Raw genomic sequence first — 25,183 nt, 5'->3', positions numbered from 1 at the left:
TACAAGCTTTGCATATGGATCCGAACGCCTCTGTCACACACACACACACAGAACAATATATGAAACTAATTAAATAACTAAATAAACATATTGTTTGATTACACTATGCTTACTTAAATCAAACATTAAGGCTTTTCTCTTTAGATTTGCTTCTTCATTTGAAACTAGGGTTAATATGTCAACTCTTCTCTAACAACCAATGAAGATGCCCAAAAGAACGTTGCACTTTGATAAACCCTCAGATTTGCTGAGTCACTGAATACATAGAGTGGTCCTGCGAGCCTGGACCAAGAGTCCACCTGACACTGTTACGATAGACAACTGAGATCAGATCATTACGCTGACAAGCCCTAAAATAAAGCTTCCTTAACTGTCATTTAACTTATTTGATTTATCTGAGCTGTGAATTTAATTAAAAAGAATGGAAATGAAAAAGTATCCAAATGATGGGTGTTGCGAGAGATTACATTTAGATGTCTGTGTTGATGAGCGCACCCCTCGGCATGGGACATTAGAACTTCTTAAGAAACTGAGGCCAGAGTGGAAACCAGAAGATATTCAAATCAAGGCAAGTTCATCATTAAACTTAAATACATTTTATGTTTTAAAATCAAAATCATGTTTTAATTTTTTTTTTTACCTCTTAATTTATTTTCAATTATTTCTATTGAAGAGGAAAATAAAAAACGGCCTGCTGACTCTGGAGGACAGAATAATTCATTTACATTCATACAATAACACTTTTATCCAAACTGACTTGACCTGACATTGCATTCAAGGTATACATATGATCAGTTTATACATTCCCTCGGAATCATGGTGTTGCTACTGTCATGTTCCATTTGATCTACATAAATTGAATTAGTTGAAATTGAATTAGTTTGTCATTGTGTTATATAAAGCGCTACATAACATTTATATGAGTGGCTTTAATAAGCCTCAAAAACATTCTTTGTAATGTAAGCAGGAAGCTCTTTTGCAGTTCTTTATTGTCATGTGCACAGAGAAACGAGTTAAATGCGTAATATAAATGATAAATGTACAGAGTAATTCTTGCATTCTTGTAAAAGTTAAAATATAGCCATGCATTCCGGTCACAGGGTCTAAACAGATCATAGTCCAAAATGACCACTGTTTTTTACTGGTAAAAAAGTTAATTTTCCTAGAGCAATTAAGACATTTTAGTGGTTGGAACTGAACATATACGAACTAAAAAATAAATAAATAAAGGAACAAATATAACATTACCTTGCATAGGAAATGAAAGCTTGTCAGAGCAGCTGACAAAATGTGTGTGAATAAGGGATATAATTGTTTTATACAAATGGAAAGTATAGTTACGTATTCCACAGTCTTAATAGAACAGTTATACTGTCATGAGTTCGGTCCATGGACTTCCATTCACTCACCACCAGAGGTCAGCATCACCACAATGAATCTTTTCATGAGCTGCTATATCTCTCCCCGAACTGCATTTCCCAGAACCCATTGTACTACTTTAATCACAAACTCACCTGCAGCCAATCACACACACACACACACACACACACACACACACACACACTATAAAAATCAGTCTCAAACCACCATTCAGGGCCAAATATTGTTTTGTGTTTATTGCTGTCTTGCGTTAGCAACATTACGGAGCCAGTTCTCTGTCCTAGTTCCTAGTTCTTGTCTAGTCTAGTCTAGTCACGTCTCGCTTTTGCCTGATTACCTGTTTCCTGATCACCTGCCTGTCTTGGATTCCTCTTTGATTTGTCGTTTGTACTCTGTTTGCGCCTTGCCTGGATTATTGCCTGTTTGTGGATTACCCTTTCACCGTCATTTGACCCACACCTGTCTCTGGATTACTCTTTCATCTTGCCTGTGTTATACCTGTTGTTGCTCTCGGGCCTTGCCTGTTTTGACCATGTCTTTTAATAAAAGCTTTGCATATGGATCCGAACGCCTCTGTCACATACACACACACACACAGAACAATATATGAAACTTTGGTAACACTTTACATTAAAGTTTTATTTGTTAACATTTACTAACAATATTACTTATCATGAACAATATTTATATAGTATTTATTAATCTTAGTTAATATTGATTATTTACTAATACATTATTAAAATTTTAAGTTGTATCTGTTCTGTTAACATTTGTTAATAAACTGTGAATTAACATGAACATTTTTATTTCATCTATGTAACAACTCGCAATAATAGTGAGGTCACATAAACAAACACATAAACGGTTCAGTCATTTTCATGTGCAAAAACAGTGAATTATCACCAAAGTATACACATCTTATACCACTTCATTCTTCCATCACATGAGCAGAGACCACAGTTCATAATTGATAACCGTCCTCATAGTTCGCTCTTATCGTGGAACAGACAGCCTCAAAAGATTCCCCAGTTAATTCGGTAATAGATGAATCATTCTTACTGAAGAACAGACAGTCTCAAATGATTCCCCAGTTCATGGTGCTGCATCGTCAATAAAAATCAAAACAGTCACGAAACTCCAAAGACACACAAGTAAATCCTGCCAGTGAACTCGTTATAAATAGATAGATTGATTACAGTATGCTTACTTAAATCAAACATTAAGGCTTTTCTCTTTAGATTTGCTTCTTCATTTGAAACTATGGTTAATATGTAAACTCTTCACTAACTAACCAATGAAGATGCCCAAAAGAACGTTGCACTTTGATAAACCCTCAGATTTGCTGAGTCACTGAATACATAGAGTGGTCCTGCGAGCCTGGATCAAGAGTCCACCTGACACTGTTACGATAGACAACTGAGATCAGATCATTACGCTGACAAGCCCTAAAATAAAGCTTCCTTAACTGTCATTTAACTTATTTGAATTATCTGAGCTGTGAATTTAATTAAAAAGAATGGAAATGAAAAGGTATCCAAATGATGGTGGTTGCGAGAGATTACATTTAGATGTCTGTGTTGATGAGCGCACCCCTCGGCATGGGACATTAGAACTTCTTAAGAAACTGAGGCCAGAGTGGAAACCAGAAGATATTCAGATCAAGGCAAGTTCATCATTAAACTTTAATACATTTTATGTTTTAAAATCAAAATCATGTTTTAATTTTTTTTTTTTTTTTTACCTCTTAATTTATTTTCAATTATTTCTATTGAAGAGGAAAATAAAAGATGGCCTGCTGACTCTGGAGGACAGAATAATTCATTTACATTCATACAATGACACTTTTATCCAAACTGACTTGACTTGACATCACTGGTGTCAAAAGTATTCACATTCATTACTCAGGTAGAAGTATAGATACTAGGGTTTAAAAATACTTTTGTAGAAGTTGAAGTATCAACTCAAGCTTTTTACTCAAGTAAAAGTGTAAAAGTACTGGTTTCAAAACTACTTAAAGTATAAAAGTAAAAGTAATGTAAGGAAACAAATGCCATTAAGGACAAAAGCTTAGGCCGCGCCACAGGGGCCTATTGTGCACTACCCCACCTCCTCAAAAAAACATTTTTCTAAAGGCCATAATGACTATAATGTTATATTAAAATGTTAATGTTGAAAAATTTGGGTTGCACTAGGCTACCTGTTTCAGCCGCATATATGCCCATTAAAAATGAACGCATTTTAGTACAATGCAAATACATTAAAGAACCATATATGTGTACTACTGAGCATTAACGTGTTTCATGGAGCGGAAGATATGATGACTAGTTGCCTAGAAGTATTGCAATGGTGCAAAAAGTCAAACTTCAGAGGAATGTCATCATTAACCTTTATTGGAATGTAAATGTACACCCAAGCTTAGCTGCAGGAATCTGTGAGGGCAACGGACAAGACAATTGCTGTACCCAGGGCTGGCTTAGTAACAATTACCCTTGTATGCTTGTCTATATACAGGGGTGAACATGTTTTTCAGCCTGGTTCTCATATGAGAACCTGGAGATTTGGTTTGGTCCTCACACAGGCCATGGCATGTAGTGTGACCCATAAACTATAACTATAAAAAATTAATTAATAATAGTGATAATAATATTATTGCACTTCATTTCTTTTCTTTATATATATATATATATATATATATATATATAAATTAACTAACTAAAAAAAATAAACTAAATAATCAAGTGTGATAATACAAATGCAATTATTTCATAGTAAACTTAAAAATAAAATGTTAATATTTTTATTATTATCATTATTTTAATTTTAATTTTCATCATTTTCAAACATAAAATCAGCGAGCTTTTATTTTGGCGGGTTGCCGGCAAGTAAGTATTATGCGCTTCCGGGTTTAGCGCTGCTGATGGAATTGCGTCAGTGTATGAAATGTCACAGTTTTGCTTTGAAAACGGCAGCAGGTAGCCTAGATTATGCTTTCAGTTTGAATAGAAATCTTATACAGTACAGTTTCTCGATCTAAAATGGTAATTGTGCATTAACAGCTGTCAACCATGTCGGTACGCAAATGCGCTGTCAGAAGTTATTTACACAGCGCATTTTTAATTTTGGTCGCGCATACGGACCACTTATGTGCGCCCCTGTCTATATACAATAAACATTAGTGCTGTCAAAATTAATGATTAATCCAAGTGATTAATAAACTAAATCCTGATACCTGCCTGGTTTGTACTATGCTCAATTCTATAGCTAATGGCAAAATGTCACATTTAACTAGAAGATGTAACAAACACTTTGGACTCAATGCTGTATGTACAACAACAGGGTACTCTACATCAGTTACATTCCGCTCGAGTTCTCTTCTTGAGTCTCTGCCACAGACATCTGCGTACTTATACATCTGCTATGTCCAGTGTTGGGGGTAACGAGTTACAAAGTTAGTATAGCCTACTTATCACAACATTGTCAATCACAAACGCTAATTTATTCAAACGTCTCTCTACCGAACTACCTACTGTAGCTTAATTTGCGGAGGACTAAGAGAAAGCACTCGTTTGATAAATGAGCCAGTAGTGGAGAAATAATAACTTTTAAGAAATAATATTTTTTGAGTAACGACCCCAACACTGTCCTTGCTGGAGTGTGACGTTTATACTTCTCATCCAACCACAATCAAATTCACTCTATCCGGACGGCGCGATTTATCTGGATAGGTTTTTTTTTTTTAAGGATGACAAGCCGGAATGAAAACAAGCCGAAATGAAACAGGAGTAACGAGGCTATTTTTAAAATGTAAGGAGTAGAAAGTACAGATAATTGCGTGAAAATGTAAGGAGTAGAAGTAAAATTCGGCTGAAAAATAATTACTCCAGTAAAGTATAGATACCCAAAATTTCTACTTAAGTAAGGTAACGAAGTATTTGTACTTCGTTACTTGACACCTCTGCTTGACATTGCATTCAAGGTATACATATGATCAGTTTATACATTCCCTTGGAATCATGATGTTGCTACTGTCATGTTTCATTTGATCTACAGAAACTGAATTAGTTGAAATTGAATTTGTTTGTCACTGTGTTATATAAAGCGCTACATAACATTTATATGAATGGCTTTAATAAGCCTCAAAACCATTCTTTGTAAAGTTAGCAGGAAGATCTTTTGCAGTTCTTTATTGTTATGTGCACAGAGAAACGAGCTAATTGCGTAATATAAATAATAAATGCACAGAGTAATTCTTGCATTCTTGCAAAAGTTAAAATATAGCCATGCATTCCGGTCACAGGGTCTAAACAGATCATAATCCAAAATGACCACTGTTTTTTACTGGTAAAAAAGTTCATTCTCCTAGAGCAATTATTACATTTTAGTGGTTGGAACTGAACATATACGAACTAAAAAAATAAATAAATAAAGGAACAAATATAACATTACCTTGCATAGGAAATGAAAGCCAATCAGAGCAGCTGACAAAATGGGTGTGAATAAGGGATAGAATTGTTTTAAACAAATGGAAAGTAAAGTTATGTATTCCCCAGTCCTAATAGAACAGTTATACTGTCATGAGTTCGGTCCATGGACTTCCATTCACTCACCACCAGAGGTCAGCCATCACCACAATTAATCTTTTCATGATCTCTCCCCAAACTGCATTTCCCAGAACCCATTGTACTACTTTGATTACGAACTCACCTGCAGCCAATCACACAAACACACACACTATAAAAATCAGTCTCAAACCACCATTCAGGGCCAAATATTGTTTTGCGTTTATCGCTGTCTTCCGTTAACAACATTACGGAGCCAGTTCTCTGTCCTAATTCCTAGCCATATCACAGCCATATCACCCTGCAGCCCAAGACCGGTTGCCCATGGAAGCTAAGCAGGGCTGAGCCTGGTCAGTATCTGGATGGGAGACCTCCTGGGAAAACTAGTTTGCTGTTGGAAGAGGTGTTAGTGAGGCCAGCAGGGGGTGCTCACCCTGCAGTCTGTGTGGTTCCTAATGCCCCAGTATAGTGATGGGGACACTATACTGTAAAAAAGCACAGTCTTTTGGGTGAGACGTTAAACCGAGGTCCTGACTCTCTGTGGTCATTAAAAATCCCATGACGCTCATCGTAAAGAGTAGGGGTGTAACCCCGGCGTCCTGGCCAAATTCCCTCCCTTGTCAATCATGGCTTCCCAATAATCCCCATCCACTTGATTGGCTCTATGACACTCTCTCCTCTCTACCTGTAGCTGGTGTGTGGTGAGCGCACGGGCGCCGTTGTCCTGTGGTTACCGTCGCATCATCCAAGTGGATGCTGCACACTGGTGGTAGTTGAGGAGAGACCCCCCACATGATTGTAAAGCGCTTTGGGTGTATTGCAATACACATTAAAGCGCTATATAAATGCCTCATTCATAGTTCTTGTCTAGTCTAGTCTAGTCACGTCTTGCTTTTGCCTGATTACCTGTTTCCTGATCACCTGTCTGTCTTGGATTTCTCTTTGATTTGTCGTTTGGTCTCTGTTTGCTCCTTGCCTGGACTATTGCCTGTTTGTGGATTACCCGTTCGCCGTCATTTGACCCACACCTGTGTCTGGATTACTATTTCGTCTTGCCTGTGCTTTATCTGTTGTTGCTCTCGACCCTTGCCTGTTTTGACCACATCTTTTAATAAAGTTTTGCATATGGATCTGAATGCCTCTGTCACACACACACACACACACACACACACACACACACACACACACACACACACACACACACACACACACACAGAACAATATATAAAACTTTGGTAACACTTTACATTAAAGTTTTATTTGTTAACATTTACTAACAATATTATTTATCATGAACAATATTTATATATCATTTATTAATCTTAGTTAATATTAAGATTACTTACTAATACAGTATTACAATTTTAAGTTGTATCTGTTCTGTTAACATTAGTTAATAAACTGTGAATTAACATGAACATTTTTATTTAATCTATGTAACAACTCCCAGTAATAGTGAGGTCACATAAACAAACACATAAACAGTCCAGTCATTTTCATGTGCAAAAACAGTGAATTATACAATCACCAAAGTATACACATCTTATACCACTTCATTCTTCCACCACATGAGCAGAGACCACAGTTCATAATTGATAACCGTCCTCATTGTTCGCTCTTACCGTGGAACAGACAGCCTCAAAAGATTCCCCAGTTAATTAGGTAACAGATTAATCATTCTTATTGCAGAACAAACAGTCTCAAATGATTCCCCAGTTCATAGTGCTGCGTTGTCAATAAAATCCAAACAGTCACGAAACACTCCAAAGACACACAAGTAAATCCAGCCAGTGAGGCATTTGTAGCAAACAAGGACATCCACCAGGTCAACTGAAGAATTCCCAGGAAAACAGTGCACACCCCTCTTAGTTCCTACTCCCTTGTATTTATATTAAATTGTCTATCAGGAGGAAAGAATCACTGTACAGGTCCAGTCCAGCACAGCATACAAGTAATGAAGTCAATCAAACCTTAGTTTTGGAAATCAAGATATGATACTTGAAAACCTTAATACAGTTTCCATTCTCATATAACACACTGACATATGTTAAGTATTATTATGTAGAGGAACTACAACTCTCTTTAACAAAGATTAACAAATGCTGTAAAAAAAAAACATTGTTCATTGTTAGTTCATGTTTGTTAATGCATTAACTAATGTAAAAAAAAAAAAAGAGAGACCTTATTGTAAGTGTTACCAAAACACTGTATCATCAAAATGGATTTTTTTCTCTAAACGATTTAAATGATCTATAAGCATTTGTAAAATAATTATATAAAACTATATTTCCAGTAGAAAAAAAAACTCCACTGTAAAAAAACTAAACAAAACAAAAAACAACCAATAGAATCTACTCAATAAAATTGAGGTAAGAATTTGCACTCAGTTTGTGTGAGTAGATTATATCCTATATATTTGGGTAAAGAATACCTAAATTTAACAGCTCTGACCAACTAAAAAAAAAAATAGGTAAAGTATACCTAATATTTTTCGATACACCGCATGTAACGAAGACGATGAGAGGCGAGCGGATCAAAGTGCAATGCTTTTATTAATAAACATGGTCGAAATACAGGTAAGGGTCAAACAGTGGCAAACAGGTATATAATAGGCAAGGCAAAGAGTCATCCAAAACGGGCCTGGGTCGGTAGACAGCGAACAGTATCCAAAGGGGCTAGACAAGAGAGGTAAATCCAAAACGACAGCAATAGTCTAGAACAGGGGGAGGGACGGAGGGCCATGTCCATGTGGAAGTGGGAAAACTGGGGACCGAGGCAGAGCAGGGAGCCAAGGCGGAGACCAGGATGGAACAGGAGCCCACCAGAGAGGAGCAGACGGAGCAGGAGCCCACCAGGGTGGAGTAGACAGGGCCGGAGACTTCCACGGGGAAACAGACTGAGCAGGAAACTATGGTAGAGACCGAGATCTAGGGACAGCAGAGACAGACAACACAGTGAGAGCAGAGACAGACAACACAGGCAGTGCATTCACGGTCTCAGGGACCATGGCTAGTTCGGAATGGAGTGACAGTTCAGAGATGGCCTCCTCGGCCAATTCGGAGAAGGGCAAAGGTTCAAAAGTGGCCTCTGTGGTCGTGATAGAACAATCAGTAAGTTCATAGCCGGCCTCCATAGCCGTGACAGCACAGGACGAAAGTTCAGGGACAGCCCCTCTGGCTGCGACAGGGCAGGATGAGGATTCGGAGACGGCCTCCATTGCCATGACAGGACAGGACGAGATTTCAGGGACAGCCCTTCTGGCTGCGACAGGACAGGCAAAGAGTTTGTCAAACTACAATTAAACTTCCCTTCCGGTAAACATGACTTGATTGGCTCACTTAATCCAAAACGGAAAATGTCTTTTAATGCAACCTCATCAAAAGGAATCCTGTACGCCAGCTCACAGAATTGAATGACGTACTCTTCAATAGATGAACTACCTTGTCGCAGATTGAGCAGCTGGTCGAATGGATCCATACCTGGCCAGGGTTCCTTAGAAAAGCCGCTGGATCCTTGTGCGGCCGAATATTCTGTAACGAAGCCGTTGAGACGAGAGGCGAGCGGATCCAAGTGCAATGCTTTTATTAATAAACGTGGTCGAAATACAGGCAAGGGTCAAACAGTGGCAAAAAGGTATATAATAGGCAAGGCAAAGAGTCATCCAAAACAGGCCTGGGACGGTAGACAGCGAACAGTATCCAAAGAGGCTAGACAAGAGAGGTAAATCCAAAACGACAGCAATAGTCCAGGCAGGGGAAAACACAACCCAAAACAGGCAAGGCAAGACTAGGATAACTAACAAGGGCTCTGTAGAGTAGCTAAAGCTAGGGGAGCAATAAGCGCATACAATACTCGGCAGGGAGGAAGAGGAAGTCCAGGGTTTATGTAAGGCATGTAATCAGTGTGTGCGTAGGATCAGGTGTGCGTGTGATTAGTGCAATCAGCTGTGTGTGTCGTCAGTGCAATGGGTGATGGGAAATGCAGTCCAGTGTGATGTATGGTGTGAGAGTCAATGTGGTGAGCGAGTGACCTCTGGTGGTGCGTGAACGGAAGTTCGTAGACCGGATTCGTGACACTGAACAACTTATTACCTATAAAAATTTAGTAATATTAAGACTATTTTTAGCAGGCAATAGGTCATCTATTATTAAGATCTATTAAATTATTATTATTATTATTATTCATAATAATAGCCAATAAGAAAATGTTGAAATTTCAACAAACAACCATTATTATGATCAGTGTTTGCTTTAGTTGGGTTCTTGTCTCTCATTATGTTTATTCTCTTTCAGTGCTTACAATAGCGTATCAATATAAACACTTACGCATTAATAAAGAAAGAGATGTTTTAAAGTTAAGGTGGAGTAGATTACACAATATGTTTTGTAATGGGTGTCAAGACACAATAAAGCAAACAAATGCAAAGATACTGTGGAAAAATATACAGAAAGATTTAGACATCAACTGTCATGAATCAGACCTCTGTGGCTCTCTCCGATGGCCACCGGAGGGCACCCTCACCTGAGTACTGACATTCTCACACTACAATTCCCATGCACCCTGTACAGAGACTAATCACCTGCACAGGTGTTTCCCATTCACAGCTCTACTTAAGCAGCGCGCACACACACACACTCATTGCGAAGTCTTGTTTGGTCCCGGCTGACATTCTGAGCGTTTCCCCTGTACTCTATAGTTTCCCTGTGTTTGATCTTGGACTGTTGATGACTCTTGATTCTCTGCCGCCTGCCACCGTTTATGTGTCTATTCTGCCTCTGATATCGCTACTGCTGTTGTGTTACCTCTGCCTGTTTGTAGGGATGGCTGACGCGAAGCTGATGTTTCGACACAGTGTTGAGATCCCGAAGCGCAGATGTTTCGAAACACTGCTCCGAAGCGTGATTTGAAACACCCATGTCACGTGACTAAGGCGATTCGAAGCATGTCACAAGTGTTTCGAGACGTGGCATACCTGCCGAATCAGCGTTTGATTGACAGGGTTGGGAACAAATCACACAATCGCACATCTTTCTCAACCTAACTCCCACAAAGTATAAAAGTGAAGTTAACGCATCTTCACTTCGTGGGTTTTTGTGAGAGGAGAAAGATTTTGCGATATAGTGATATTTATAGTGTAATCTTGATAATAATAACTTTTCATCTAGCCTAAATATAATTAAGATATTGATAGATATAGGCTATAGACATTGACAGATAATTAGGATAAATATACTGATACATTCATATAGGCATACATATACATTAATATAAGTTAGATAGTGACAAGCACAGCAAGTTAGAGATAGGATATCATAGGCTAATTGATACATAGATTATTTCATACTGATAGATTACATAATAATGGAAGCTCCATGCAAGAGATGCCATGCATCTGTGGTGTGGGAGCATTTCCATTTGGAAACACAAAATAAAGTGAGATGTATGTATTGTGATAGGCAGCTAGCCTACTGTAATAATACACCATCCACGATGGGCCATTTGAGGAGCACTCATCCTGGCCTTTTGGGGGGTGCAGAGGATGGTAACATTGTCCCTGTACCTAGGCCTGCTATTGACACTGCTGGGCCATCTAAGCAAGGCATACATTGTATGAAATCTAATTCAGATCACAAAGTGTTGAGACACTGTTTAGAAAATCCATATTTTAAAATAAAAATCTTTATATGTAAAAAAAAGAGAGAAAAAAAAAAAGAAGTCAGACATTGTGGCTTGATGTCTTTTATTAATGTTCATTTTTCATGACCAAAATAACATTTATTCATAAAGAGTTCATTCAGATGTCAGACCGATGTTTCAACACATTAGAATAGCAAAACAATAAAAAAACAAATTCTAAATGCTTATTATTACTATTATTATTATAATTACTGCTTCAACTGAGATTCGAAACCAGGGTGACAGCATTCCAGTCATGAACACTAACCACTCCCCCGAATCACTTGGTGAACCAACGAACACAACATAGGTTATAATTTGTATATTCACCTAATTGCTTCTCTGTTGAAACTGTTTCAGAGCAATACTTGAAAACGACCACTAGGTGTCACCATAGAGACAAGTGTCAAATTGCTTTGACTGTTTCAGTGTTTCACAAAGCCTCGCTTTGCCCACCACTACCTGTTTGACCCTGATAAAGATCATTAAAATGAAGCTGCAAATGGATCCACACGCTTCTGACCCATCATTACATCAACACTCATCATACAAACCTCAACAATGGTGACAATCATCAAGCTAATTCAGATAAACAGATCAACTGCAATGCATGCTGGGAGTCATGAATGAGTTTTGTACTATGTTGGTACCCAGCATGCATTTCAGCATAAACTCTTCTTTTGTGTCATACGCTGATTCTTGATGTCTAATTGATTCAGCAATTTAACGAGATCTTTTTTGCATTTTGTACGACAGCCGTACCACTGCTTTAATCTCACACTATAGTATCACACACAAAAAAACACAAGACACTTGTGAGCAAATTATTTAAATAACCACACAATGATTACAATCATCATCCCCTGATTCCAATGGATCTTAGTTTTCATTGTATCAGCAAAATTATTTCAACACATTATTACAAGTGACAACGAGAACCTAACATTAAAGGACAAGAGTCAAGAGCCCAACTAAAGCAAACGCTGACCACAATAATGGTGGTTTGTTGAAATTTCAACATTACTTCAACATTAATTGCAGGTGCAAAAGTGATTTTGATCCAATGCAATTAACATGGACAAATCAACCATTTTTTAACATGATTCAGTGTTTGCTTGCATTCAGGGTGGGTCCTCCTCTGCTGTGGGATCATGCATGTGCACTTTTGAGGTGCCAGAGCTAATATTTTTGGGTATATATTATTTAATTTGTGTGTGTGTGTGTGTGTGTGTGTTGAAGTTATTACTAGAATTTACCCATTATTATATATTTAAGTAAAATCTAACTGATTTTCATGAGTTGTATTTAACACCCCTCTGAGTATTTTTTATTTTTTACAGTGTATTAACTTATTTTATAAATTTGTTTGTCGTTCTATTTAATTGAACTGAGCAATAAAGGATCAGGCTTAAAAGATTTCGGTAACACTTTATTTTAGGGTCTCTTAACTAGTTGCTTATTAGAATGCATATTACTAGAATATTAGCCATTTATTAGTAGTAATTAAGCACATAGTAATGCCTTATTCTACAGCCCTAAACCTAGCCAATACCTAAATTTAACAACTAACTTACTGACTATTAATAAGCAGCAAATTAGGAATTGAGGGAAAAGTCGTAGTTAATAGTGAATAAGTGTTCCCTATTCTAAAGTGTTACCAAGATTTCTTGTCCTAACATAGTTAATGCATTAACTAATGTTAATGATCTATAAGTATTAAAAAGCAAAAAAAAAAAAAAAAAAACGATTTAATGATCTGTAAGCATTTGTGGTATATATCGTGCTTAATCACATCCAAAATAAAAGTTTTTGTTTACATAATATATATGTGTGTACTAGAGGTGTCCCCGACTAAGGATTTTCGTAGTCGAATCGGAATTTTCGAATCTTGTTGATAGTCGACTGATAGTCGAATCATATGTTTGGGGGCGGGGCAAAATACATTACCAAAAGTCAAGTCAGACAATCGACAGTCATAATTAGTGACGTTAACACACAGAGGAAATGTGTAACGGATGCCTCGCAGATACAAACGGGGTGAATAATGTTTTATGTCTTGATTAAAAGATAGCTAACATTAAACGTCAGCGAAACCCTAAGAATTCACAACATTTTTTACAATAGTGATCTCATTATAACGTTATGTATATGACAGTTATTAATGCTCTGCATTTCTGTTTTGAGCTGCGCGCGCTGAATGACCAGTAGAATGAAGCATTTGATAGCAGGTTTTAAAACAATGGGATTTAACTCATTTAACTCAATACACTTCATTATTTATGCAACATAACGTTAATATAACAAAGGCTATCTGCACAAAACGCCCCGATGCATGAACGCGCTGTGCAGCTCTGACTGACTTAAAAATAATTTGTGAACAGATAGTCATGTTTTGTAAATGATTAGTTCATCGTTATCTAATCACTTGTAAATGATTTATAACTTAATCTACAAAACATAGCTAAAATATTAACATATAACTTATTAATCATTTATGAACACATAGTCATGTTTTGTAAAAGATTAGTTAATCATTAACTAATCACTTATAAATGACTTACAACTGAAAGTTATTATAACGTGTTCCCGATTCTACACATTTATTTGCCATTTTAATGGATTGGAAAAAGACAGAAGAAATATCAGGCTTAATACATTTCTTATCCTATGACTTTCCTAGTGGTCAACTTTAGTATTACAGCCTTCATCTCTCATTTGAAATGTTTGACATATTTTAATTTTCTGTCACTCCCGGAGCATTTTAAATTTATGAAACTAAGCATGTTTCCATAGAATGACCTGTTCTTCATATGTTTGGATAATGCACTTTAAATATATAAGAAAAGCACTGCTATCATTTTTACTGTTTACTTTAATAGGTGTTGCCATGAAAAATTCACATTCAAACCAAAATAGCTGACTTCCTGTTGGTCGTAGCTAATGACTGTAAATTTCAAAATTGTCTGGCTTGATTAGAATAATATATGTACTGAGTTTAGTGACTTTAGGAAAAACTAACCCCCTCGCTTTTGTCAAAAGGTGGTGCTATAGAACGCCTGCTCCTCTCCCATTTATAAGCTTTTGTCAGTGTCTAACTATCATTAATGCTGATGTGTGTCTTGAGTTTCATGAAATTCTAAGCATGTTAAGGGCCTTAAAAACACCGGAAAAAATATTAAAGTTTGACATGTTTCCATGGCAAAAGCATTTAAGATATATTATTCTGATGAAGTTTGAAGCAAATCAGTAAAATAAGGGGCTGATTTCAAAGCATTTTGAAAATAACACACTTCTTGCTGCCAGTTGGTGGCACTATAACTTTGACTCATAGAAGTCACATCTATGTGATCAGCATCATATAACAAACAAACTGCTGAAGTTTGATCAAAATCAGACACTGTATGCAAAAGTTATTAGACATTTCCTGTTTCCTATTTTTCACCATAAATTCTTTGCCACGCTACGGCCAAACGTTTCAAGATATCAAAAATCCCTTCACAATTTATTATCCCTAATGTCTTGAGATCACGTTGACTTAGTCAGACACCTAGAAGGAGTATTGCAAATTCCACAACATGCGCTTTTCAGAAAACTCTGAAAAGCTCACTTCCTGCTGGGTGGAGCCAATGACACGCAGTGCAAAAGTTGTTTAGCTCAGTGAATTCTATATGTGAACCAAGTTTCATATGTATACGTGCAAGTATGTATAAGATATGCAGAAAGATTTCCAGACTGTGTTCCAGGAGACTGTCACATTTCTATGCGGAGAAACGCACTCAGAGATGAAGGTGAAGTAAAATAGTCTTTAATTAATCCACATATTTTAAATCCACACAAAGGAAGACAGGTGACACACTCAACATTGCTGAGATCCGACAAAAAAAGAACTGAAAAGACAGCAACTTAAATACACAGGCAAAATGAGGATAATTGACAAGACACAGGTGAACTAACTCAAGTAATCAAAGGGAAACTCAGGAAAGTAGGTCAACGGAACTTAGGCAAGCAATAATAAACACGAAAGAAACACAAAGGTCTATGATTGTGACAGGGGCATTGTAAAGCCCCTGTGCCATGCCCGGGTCCCAGCCTCTGCAGCATCCTAATGACCGCAGATTCCAATGTGTGTGCCAATTTTCAAGAGTTTTTGAGCATGTTAAGGCCCCCAAAATGCCTCGGACAGTCCAAAAAAAAAAAATCCTTATGGGATCAATAGGGCCCTGCGCATCTAGTGGCTGGCCCAAAATAAAAATCCTGTCATTTACTCACTCTTGTTTTCTCCAAATGCCAGATCAGGGGCGATTCAGGGTCAGAATTAATTCCCCTGCACAATTCCAAAAATTAAACAATCAGTTATTACTGATATCAGTTATTACTAGTGAAATGTGAAAATGAATGAAAAGTGCTGATTGCAGAATTACATTTAGATCTGCTCAAAGCTGCATCAAAGATTTATTTTACACAGTTTTTATTTAATTTTTAAACATGCAACCAACCACACTCATTTCATATGAGATCAAAGGCATTCACATTGGTCACAGATAAAGAAGAAATTTTGTGCACATGAATTCTATCATTGTAAAAAAAAAATAATAATAATTTAAAAAAAGAATAATAAAAAAAATTAAAAAAAGGTGCAGGTACGATGCAAGTAAGATATTAGTTTTGCAGTGTGGACAGCTTCAGTTATTATAATGGGAGATTTTACATGTGCAGAACTCACATTGAAAGTCATTGACCACTTCAGTGATGGAAAACATTCCTTGTTTGCTTTCTGTATGAAACTTATTTGCAATTTCAATGAAAGTTTTGCTTTTCACACTTCTAAGATAATTAAAAAAGTCTTGATTTGTAATGCATAAAAAGCAATAAACTAATCTATAAACGGTTATCAGCTTTTTGTCTGTGTAGCCTATAGGAATATTATGTGCCGTTTCCCCAGATACAAACACACTCACAAAATAATAATAATAATACATTATTAATGATCATTATTGAGGGCAATAACTAACAATAATGATAGAAAGAGTTATCAGGTTTAAGCGTAGGGTTTCTGCCAAAAAGCAAGAAAAGTGAAAAGTGACTTTTACATAATAATTACCTTTTTTGTTATTGAAGTGTTGAGAAGTTCACTTAAAACAAAACATTGTTTGCTGTTACTAGATAAAAAAAAAAACATGTACTGAAAAATTTGTGAGTTATATATGTTTGTCAGACTTAAAATTGCCTCAACCAATACAAAAAGAATTTGTTTTACCAAAATTACCTCAGATCGTCTTCAGAGCAGTCTATTATCAATAGCTTTTGATATACCAAACTGTTTTTATAAAGCATATGAACTAATTTAAAAAAGTTTGTGCAAAAATGGACATGAGGCTATATATGAGGCAACGCTTTAACAGATTCTGACCAAACTTGGTATGTGTTATAAAAAGAATAACCTTAGGACACATGATTAGTTTCGGCAAAACACCACCTCCTGGTCAAAATTTGACATGTTTGCTTAACTTCTGACCAGTTTGGCCAAACATCGGTGTCATTATATTTGGAATGCATACCGAATTGACAGATTCCTAATTTACCTATGTCTGCCTTTTTGGGCATCAGTCATTTTGAATGTTATAGTAAATGCTTTATCAACAAATGTCGTAAACAGGGGTCTCCAACCCTGCTCCTGGAGAGCTACCATTCTGTTCAGCTTCAACCCTAATCAAGCACACCTAAACCAGCTAATCAAGGTGTCCAGGGCTCCTTAATTACAGACAGGTGTGTTGAAGCAGGGCTGGAACTTTTGCTGCCTTCACATGCTATTAGAAATTTCTTATTCCCCACTTATGAAGTCATGATTATGAGCTTGTCACATTCAGGTGCTTTGTTTTTAAAAAGAATAAAATGTAGCATCCCGTTGGTTGACAAGCATATGAACATTTGCCACACTCGATAGTAAGCTTGGTGACGATTCTGGAATTTTGGTCAAATACATGCTTATTTCACTGTTTATTAAACATACAATATGCATCAAATTTTTGTTCATATATAGCCTATAAATACACTACTTTAGCGACAAGACAAAGTGATGTAGTTGTCGTGAAAATAAATAAATAAAGAATAACATTGACATCAGCAATCGTTGTCGTTGTCCCCTCATGTTTAAAGTTTATGGTCCGCCCAGCTCAGAAACTCTGATATCAAAATTATCTACGAGTTTCCCAGTAGTAAATACGATTTGAGAGGCCGTTCACTTCAAATTTCCTATTAGGAAACCCGTATTTACGAAAATTCCGATAGCATGTGAAGGCAACTTTATGTCTGCAGGAGGGTAGCTCTCCAGGAGCAGTGTTGGAGAACCTTAGTCTTTACTGAGTAAGAGCTTCTTAGCTCTTTATTTTACCTCTGTTGTGCTTGGTACCTTAATTGCAGCTTGCAACTATAATTATTATTATTATTTTAATTATCCTAGGCTTTCACCGAGGGCATCACTAACCAATTAATGGGCTGCTATGTGGGCTCTCTGATGCAAGACCCTGTTTTACTGGTGAGGGTTTATGGACAGATGACTGAGCTTTTTATGGACCGAGATAAGGAAATGGAGATGTTCCGGGTGCTATACAAACACGGCTGTGGCCCGGAACTGTACTGCAGTTTTACCAATGGTATCTGCTATGAGTTTGTCAAAGGAGTTGTGCTGGACGACACACTGCTTAGACAGCCGTCTGTTTACAGGTCTGAGCCTTTACCGCACACACACAAACACACAAATACACACGAAAGGCACATGCACTCACAGTGCTTGTGGAGTATTATTAACACTTTGGATCACTAGTAGTATATTTCTTAATATCATATTTATGATTGTGTGCTAATAAATGCTCTCATGCCGCAACATGGCTGAGTGAAGGTAGATTTGGCTACCTAAAATATTTTAGCTAAATGAAAGCCTTTTTTTTATTTTTTATTAGTATTTCAGTTTCTCAATATGCTTAACTGAAATTGCCTTTTCATTGACTGTAGATTGATTGCAACAGAAATGGGGAAAATCCATTCCATAAAGTCGGAAGAAACTGGAAACAGTTCACCCGTTCTGTGGTCTAGATTGTCCCAGTTCCTTAATCTGGTCCAGAGTTCTGATGCTCCTGAACAGCAAAAGTAAGTGAACATCAGTGTTATGAAACACTATAATCACAAACTCTACTATGTCTAACTCTATGCTAGATAAAATTAAAATAACTGAATGGTGTATTTACATTTGAAAAAGCATAATTTCAAATGCTCTATATAGGATAAGTGGTTTGTAAATGAATGGATGAGTGCATAGTTCATCTCAATTTTGATGTTAAAAAGTAAATTCAGCAGGATTGCAACGTTGTTATTGTTTCATAATATTACCTTTTTAAAATTATTAGCCAAATAACAGATAATTCTTTCAGAGCAGTTTTACATTAATTTATATTATAAGTTAACATCTTCATGAAATTAGCAGAGGTAGTTGAAGTAAACAAATTCTGTAATCTTCCTCTTTGCAGTTGATTTTGTAGCACAAATATCGGTAACACTTTATAATAACTGCACGCTATGAATCATTAGTTAAAGGGGTCATATAATGGTACATGCACTTTTACAAGTTGATTGTACTGAAATGTGTGTTAGCAGTGCCTGTACACAACCATCATAAAATGATAAAAATCCATCCAGTGTTTTTTTTTTAAATCTCCTTATTTGTTTTACCCTGTCTCAAAACAAGCCGTTCGACCGTGTGACGCCACACGGTCGGACGCCCCTCCCACGATGGTTGATTGACAGCAGTGTTTCAACACAGACCCGCCCTTGCTCGTGAGCGAGCTGTCAATCATAGTCTGCGCATCATTGTTGATATACGCTGGAGCTGTCTATGAGCAGAATGGCGTCTAAGCGATTGTGGTGTTCTGTTCTCGGGTGCAATAATGAACACAGCAGTCATTTTGATGTTCCTAAGTCCGAACCGCTGAAGACACAGTGGCTGAGTTTTGCTTTTGAAGGGAATATTCCCCACGAGCAACGTCAATGTTTTCATGTTTGCGCGAATCATTTTTCACCAGACTGCTTTATAAATGAAGGTCAGTATAAAGCTGGTTTTGCTAAGAAGCTGCTCCTGAAAAAAGAATCGGTACCAACTATTCGTGTTCCTGCTGAACCTCCAGAAGAAGTGAGTGTAACGTTTAATTAACCTTTATATTAATCTTTGCAAATCGCTAGCACGCTTCACGATGTATGTGGCTAATGTTTACATTCAGGGTACATGCATGTTTTCTATTCTGACGTTCTCAATATGAAAAATTCCTGCCGTGACCTCATATCAGTGTTTCCGCCCTGAGAGTTGTACCTAACACTGCATAGATAACGTTACGCATCACTGACAAGCCTACATTTACCGAATTTATTTTTCATGACCATTAGCTGTAACATCAATCTGTCAATGAACTAACGTATCAGTAAACACATAGCGTTCGTATCTCACTACTCTACCTGACAGTACACACAAAAATAGATAAAAGTGACATTACGTTAACCAACCATTCAGAAACGTCCCGTTCGAGCCTTAATTGTCGAACTTCTTCGGGGCCGTCATCCTGTTCCGGGTCCGACTCCGGTTCGAATTGATAAGGTTGCACAGTATCCTCAGAGACTCCCGCTGCCATTCTTCAAAATATACCCTCAACTGTTGTCAAGGCAACACTCCACGTGTGTTGTGTCAAAACGCCCCACGGAACAGAGGGCCGGGGCGAGCAAAGCTCATTAGCATTTAAAAACACACGCAATAAAACGGTGTGCTGAAAACAGAGTTGTTTTTGAGCAGGTAAAATGAGTGTTTTCTTACAATACTAATGAGAATTTTTAATTAAAGTATATTACAAACTTTCAATTTAGACCCTAAAGAATCATATTAGCTTGTACAAAAATGGCATTATATGACCCCTTTAAGCATTAGTAAATAGTCAATTCATCATTTATAAAGCATTGTTCCAACATTAATAGGCATTAGTAAGCAGTTTATAAATACAGCTATAAATGTTTTGTTCTTGAGCATATCTATAATGTTTAATAATTGTATTTTCATACTTTATTAATGATCAAGTTATCATTTTTAATTATTACGTTATTTACAAACCAGTTATTTAGGAGTTGTCAGTGGTTCATAAGATCATTTATAAAGTGTAAGTAAATGAGTAATAAACTATTTAAATGTACATTTATGAATCTTATTATGTAGACACATGATAATAGTTGCTCAGTGTGTTAATAAATGCTTTATTAACACATATTCCTTCTGTAATTCATAATTAAGTCAGGTAGTTATAAATCATTTAGTAGTTGCCAGCCATCTATTTTTGTGAGCTCATCTAAAGTGAGGACTATTTATACCTTATAAAGCATTTACAAAGCAGATTTAAAGACTCATTTATCTCCCAAACAGCAAAGTTAAACAAACACAACACAGAACACAGAGGGATATGGAACAAATAAATATTTTTTTTTTTCAAGGTGCAAAAAATGAAACTGTACAACTGTACACTTGATAAAAAAAATGAAAACTAAACATCTGCAATTTCATAGAAAAAAAAATGAAAGTGTACAGTTGTACAATTGAATTTTTTTGCATCTTGAAATAAATATTTCTGAGTTCTGTATCCCTCTGTGTTGTGTTTGTTTATTTTTCTGTTAGGAAGATAACTGAGCCTTTAAATCTCCTTTGAAATAGATACACTTATAAATCAAGAACAAGGCATTTATAGCTGTATTTATAAACTGCTTACTAATGACTATTAATGTTGGGACAATGCATTATAAAGGATGAACTGACTATTTACTAATGCTTACCTAATGATTCATAGCGTGCAGTTATTATAAAGTGTTACCCAAATATCTGCCATGTCAAGTCCGTGGTCCCTAAGTTATTCACAAACACAGCTATTTTGGTAGTTTATTGCTCACACCAACAATAAAATATTTCAAAGACCCACACCAACTGCATCAAGTCAGTGAGTTACTGGAGTGAACTGCTTTGACCAGTTCAGTCCGATTAGTGGATCAATCATTGGTATTGTGAACTAATTAATAAAAATTTTTTTAAAAAGGTGACAAAAAAAGAGAGAGAGAGAAAAATGTTTTTTTTTTTAGAAAAATTGCTTATTTCTAGGTCTGGGCAAGTTAACACATTATTATCACATTAACACATTTATTAATTAACACCGACAATTATTTTATCACGCATTAACATAGTTTGTTATTATTATTATTATTGTAACTGTCTGCTATTAATCATAGTGACTGTCTGCTATTAATCACTGATTTAAATGTGAAAGCCTGTTGCTCACTGGCTCTGAATATACATACAGACAAACCGTGGGCCACAGGAGGGGTGGAATGTTAATCAGTACTGGCTTGGTATGAGTGTCATCACGTGTCTCAACCAATGAGAGCATTTGGGGTGGGCCTAAGACTGCAGCAGCGCTCACATGCCGCTCAGAAATGTTAACGCAATCGTGCTGCACGTATCAAAAGTTCCGCTCTCCGGCGTGGTTAGCGCTCACACTATGTGTGTACCGTGCCCGAGCCCAACTGATCCGCACTCTGCCCCACCTCTTCCAACTGAGCCAGTGACGGCTAAACGAATGGCACGGAGCGATCACGCAACTAGCAACCGACAACTTAAAAGCTTTAGTTCGTCTAATGCAGGGATCCTCAAATCTGGCTCACGAGATCCACTTTCCTGCAGAGTTTAGCTCTAACCCTAATCAAACACACCTGAGCATGCTAATCAGTGTCTTCAAGATCATTCACAGGTAGGTGAGTTTGATCAGGGTTGGAGCTAAACTCTACAGGAAAGTGGATCTCGCGAGCCAGATTTAAGGATCACTGATCTAATGAATAAAAGTCAGTCCTACTGAGTGTTAAAAGATCTGTCAGAGCAACCACAATGTAAAAATAAAACAGTTTCAACTTAAAATAATTAGTTACCCCGCTGACTTAAAATGTTTAGTTTAGTCAACTTGAAATGTTCAGTTACTCGATGTTAATTTAAGGGACAACTGGAATATTTTAGTTGACTAAATTAAAAAACTTTAAGTCAGCGAGGTAACAAATTATTTTAAGTTGAAACAACTATTTTTTTTTCTTTTTTTATACTGCAAAGATGTTTTAGCAATACTAATCTTTTTCTTTAACAATCCTCTTTCCTTTACATCAGGGGTCTTCAACTAAAACGGCTCGAGGTCCAGTAATGAACCCTCCCCACCAGCCGAGGTCCGAACAATTATATATAAAAAAACAATTGATGGTTTTTGCCAAGCCAGGGTATCTGCAGGATATTTAAGCTTAAATTCAAGACTTTTAAAGACCTTTTTTTTTAAAGACCTAAAATAAAAATAAATTAAAAATTAAATGACTGGAAAAAGCATGATTTACAGTTCAGATACAGGTTTTCACAAAAACAAGCAAGCATTATATTAATTAAATAACATATAAATATATTTTACTGCCTTATTTGTTTACATTTTATTATCTTGGATTGGATTGAACATGGATTGATTTTCACATTGGCCTTTGACAACAGCAGACGTACGGGCTGATTGAAAATGGGAAATCATTCTCTTCCAGCAGGTGGCGCTTTGGGAACGGCAGCAGCACACAAAGCCCAAGAGACAGACTCCACAAAGCAGCGAAGCAGATGACTTTGAAACGTGCAGCACTCATATTTATTCAATGAATAGTGCAATTCTTGTCTTTCAGTCCCCACATTTAAGACCTCCTGAAATCATAATTAAGACTTTCTTGTAACATTTAAGATTTTTAAGGACCCATCAACTTTCCTAATTTTTGTTTTTCACCCACTGAAAGTTTCATGTGCGCAGCGGGCCGCTCTCTGCTCTCATCACTGCATGCACGACTGCACCCAACGGCTCTAGAGCTGACCTTGATCTGCTAGATATGAATTTGATTTACTAGAAATTAGCGTTTGGTATTTATTTCATTATGTCAAAAGCCTTCACGGATTCGGACCGGAGTTCGCTACCGTAAAGACTACAAAAGCTGCGCCACTTGAAATAGAAGCTAGATATGTAGGTCCGGGTCCAGATGGGACGGCTTCTGGGTCCGGACCCGGACCGCGGTCCGCCTGTTAGTGACCTATGCTTTACATGTTATGTTTATTTTCAAAGTTTTCTACATAACATGGGTAGTATTTGCCTCTTAAAGGGGTCATATAATGCCCATTTTCCACAAGTTGATATTATTCTTTAGGGTCTTAACGAAAAGTCTGTAACATAGTTTGGTTAAAATTTCTCATTGGTAGTGTAAAAAACACCTTTTTCACCCTGTCAAAAACAGCTCTTGTCAGAGAAAGCGGTCTTGTGTCATTCTCCTTTAAATGTTAATGAGCTCTGCTGACTCCGCCCCTCTCTTCCGAGCCACTCTCTGAGGGACTGTTTACTTTAGCTGCATTCATCATGAAACTTGAACATCTCGCATTCCCTTCAGAACCAAACCTAATCCTCTTCACACTGTAAAATCTGATACACTGTATTTACTCAATAAAATTGTGTCAACAGATTACAAGCAATATTATTAATTAAATTCAACACATAAAACTGAATTAGAATTAATCAAATGAGATGCTTACAACTTATCCATTCACAATGAGTAAAATAGCACAAACAAATTAAGTAAAATTTAAACAAAAATATTGCTTTCATTCAACAAAAAAAAACACTATGCTAATGAATATTATGTTATGCATGCCAGGCCAGGAGTTGGCGATCAAGAAACACTGCGCAAAAACGTAATATGCATGCACGTGACGTCACCTTTTTCACAAATTCTTGTGAAGAATTCAAGTTCAAGTTTTTGTTGTTTACATGGAGGTGATACAGGCATGGTTTTCAAAAGCTTGTTTCCAGGCCCTCAAAACTGAATTATTGAAGACACCTGATGTTAACAAAAATCTTTTTTTACTATTGGGTCACCATCACGGTGATCAATGTTTGCTTTAGTTGGGCTCTTGACGCTTGACTCCTTAACATTAGATATTGTTTAGCTGCTGTAACTGAGCTAGACAACAGTTAAGACAAACCAAGAGAAGAGTTATGTTTTGACGTATCCATCATTTGACCTGAATTTCTGAGTTGGGTTTACTGTATTGATTTCTGCCATTCTATGGTTGTACGGTGTCAGTAATTTTCAGCAGATTTTTAAAAGCTCTTCTGATTAACAAGAAAATAAATAAATAGCTTTCATATAGGCACACAGACTTCAAGTATCAGCGTGAGAACCTCAACAATGGTGACCATAAAATGTTGCAGTGCATTCTTGGTGCCACCAATCAAAACTCATCAATAGCTCCCATCATGCATAGCATATTTTTTTGTAGCTTGTTTTGTGATGTTCAGAGTTGATCTATTTATCACTCTTGTTGAGATTCATACTCTGATTCTTGATGTCTCTCTTAGACTGTAGAATTTAGATCTGTAATCAAATAAACCTAATTCAGAGAATAGGTTTCAGTGAAATGAATTGTGAAATGATGATATCAAAAC

General features: G+C 36.7%; 1 protein-coding gene across 8 annotated transcripts in view; it reads left to right on the top strand.

Annotated features, from left to right (window-relative positions):
• Positions 1–280: 280 nt before the first annotated feature.
• The window catches only part of zgc:113516 (uncharacterized protein LOC541449 homolog), a 68,287-nt gene continuing 43,384 nt past the window's right edge, over positions 281–25,183 (top strand). For 2 of the 8 annotated variants that reach the window (XR_009269267.1, XM_058766474.1), the window contains exons 1-3: positions 2,156–3,043; positions 18,076–18,338; positions 18,627–18,761. Coding sequence is in view for 7 of the 8 variants with exons in the window: in XM_058766474.1 (XP_058622457.1) it covers positions 2,897–3,043; positions 18,076–18,338; positions 18,627–18,761 (545 nt within the window). In the remaining variant the exon portion in view is untranslated. Of the gene's footprint in view, positions 569–2,155; positions 3,044–18,075; positions 18,339–18,626; positions 18,762–25,183 lie in introns of those variants that run through there. The other 6 variants (XM_058766478.1, XM_058766476.1, XM_058766475.1 and 3 more) reach the window with 5 other exon arrangements.

The sequence above is a fragment of the Onychostoma macrolepis genome, chromosome 25 (genome assembly GCF_012432095.1).
Source record: "Onychostoma macrolepis isolate SWU-2019 chromosome 25, ASM1243209v1, whole genome shotgun sequence".
Taxonomy (NCBI): Eukaryota; Metazoa; Chordata; class Actinopteri; order Cypriniformes; family Cyprinidae; genus Onychostoma; species Onychostoma macrolepis.
The sequence above is the reverse complement of the archived record's forward strand: the minus strand, read 5'-3'. Positions and strand labels throughout refer to the sequence as shown.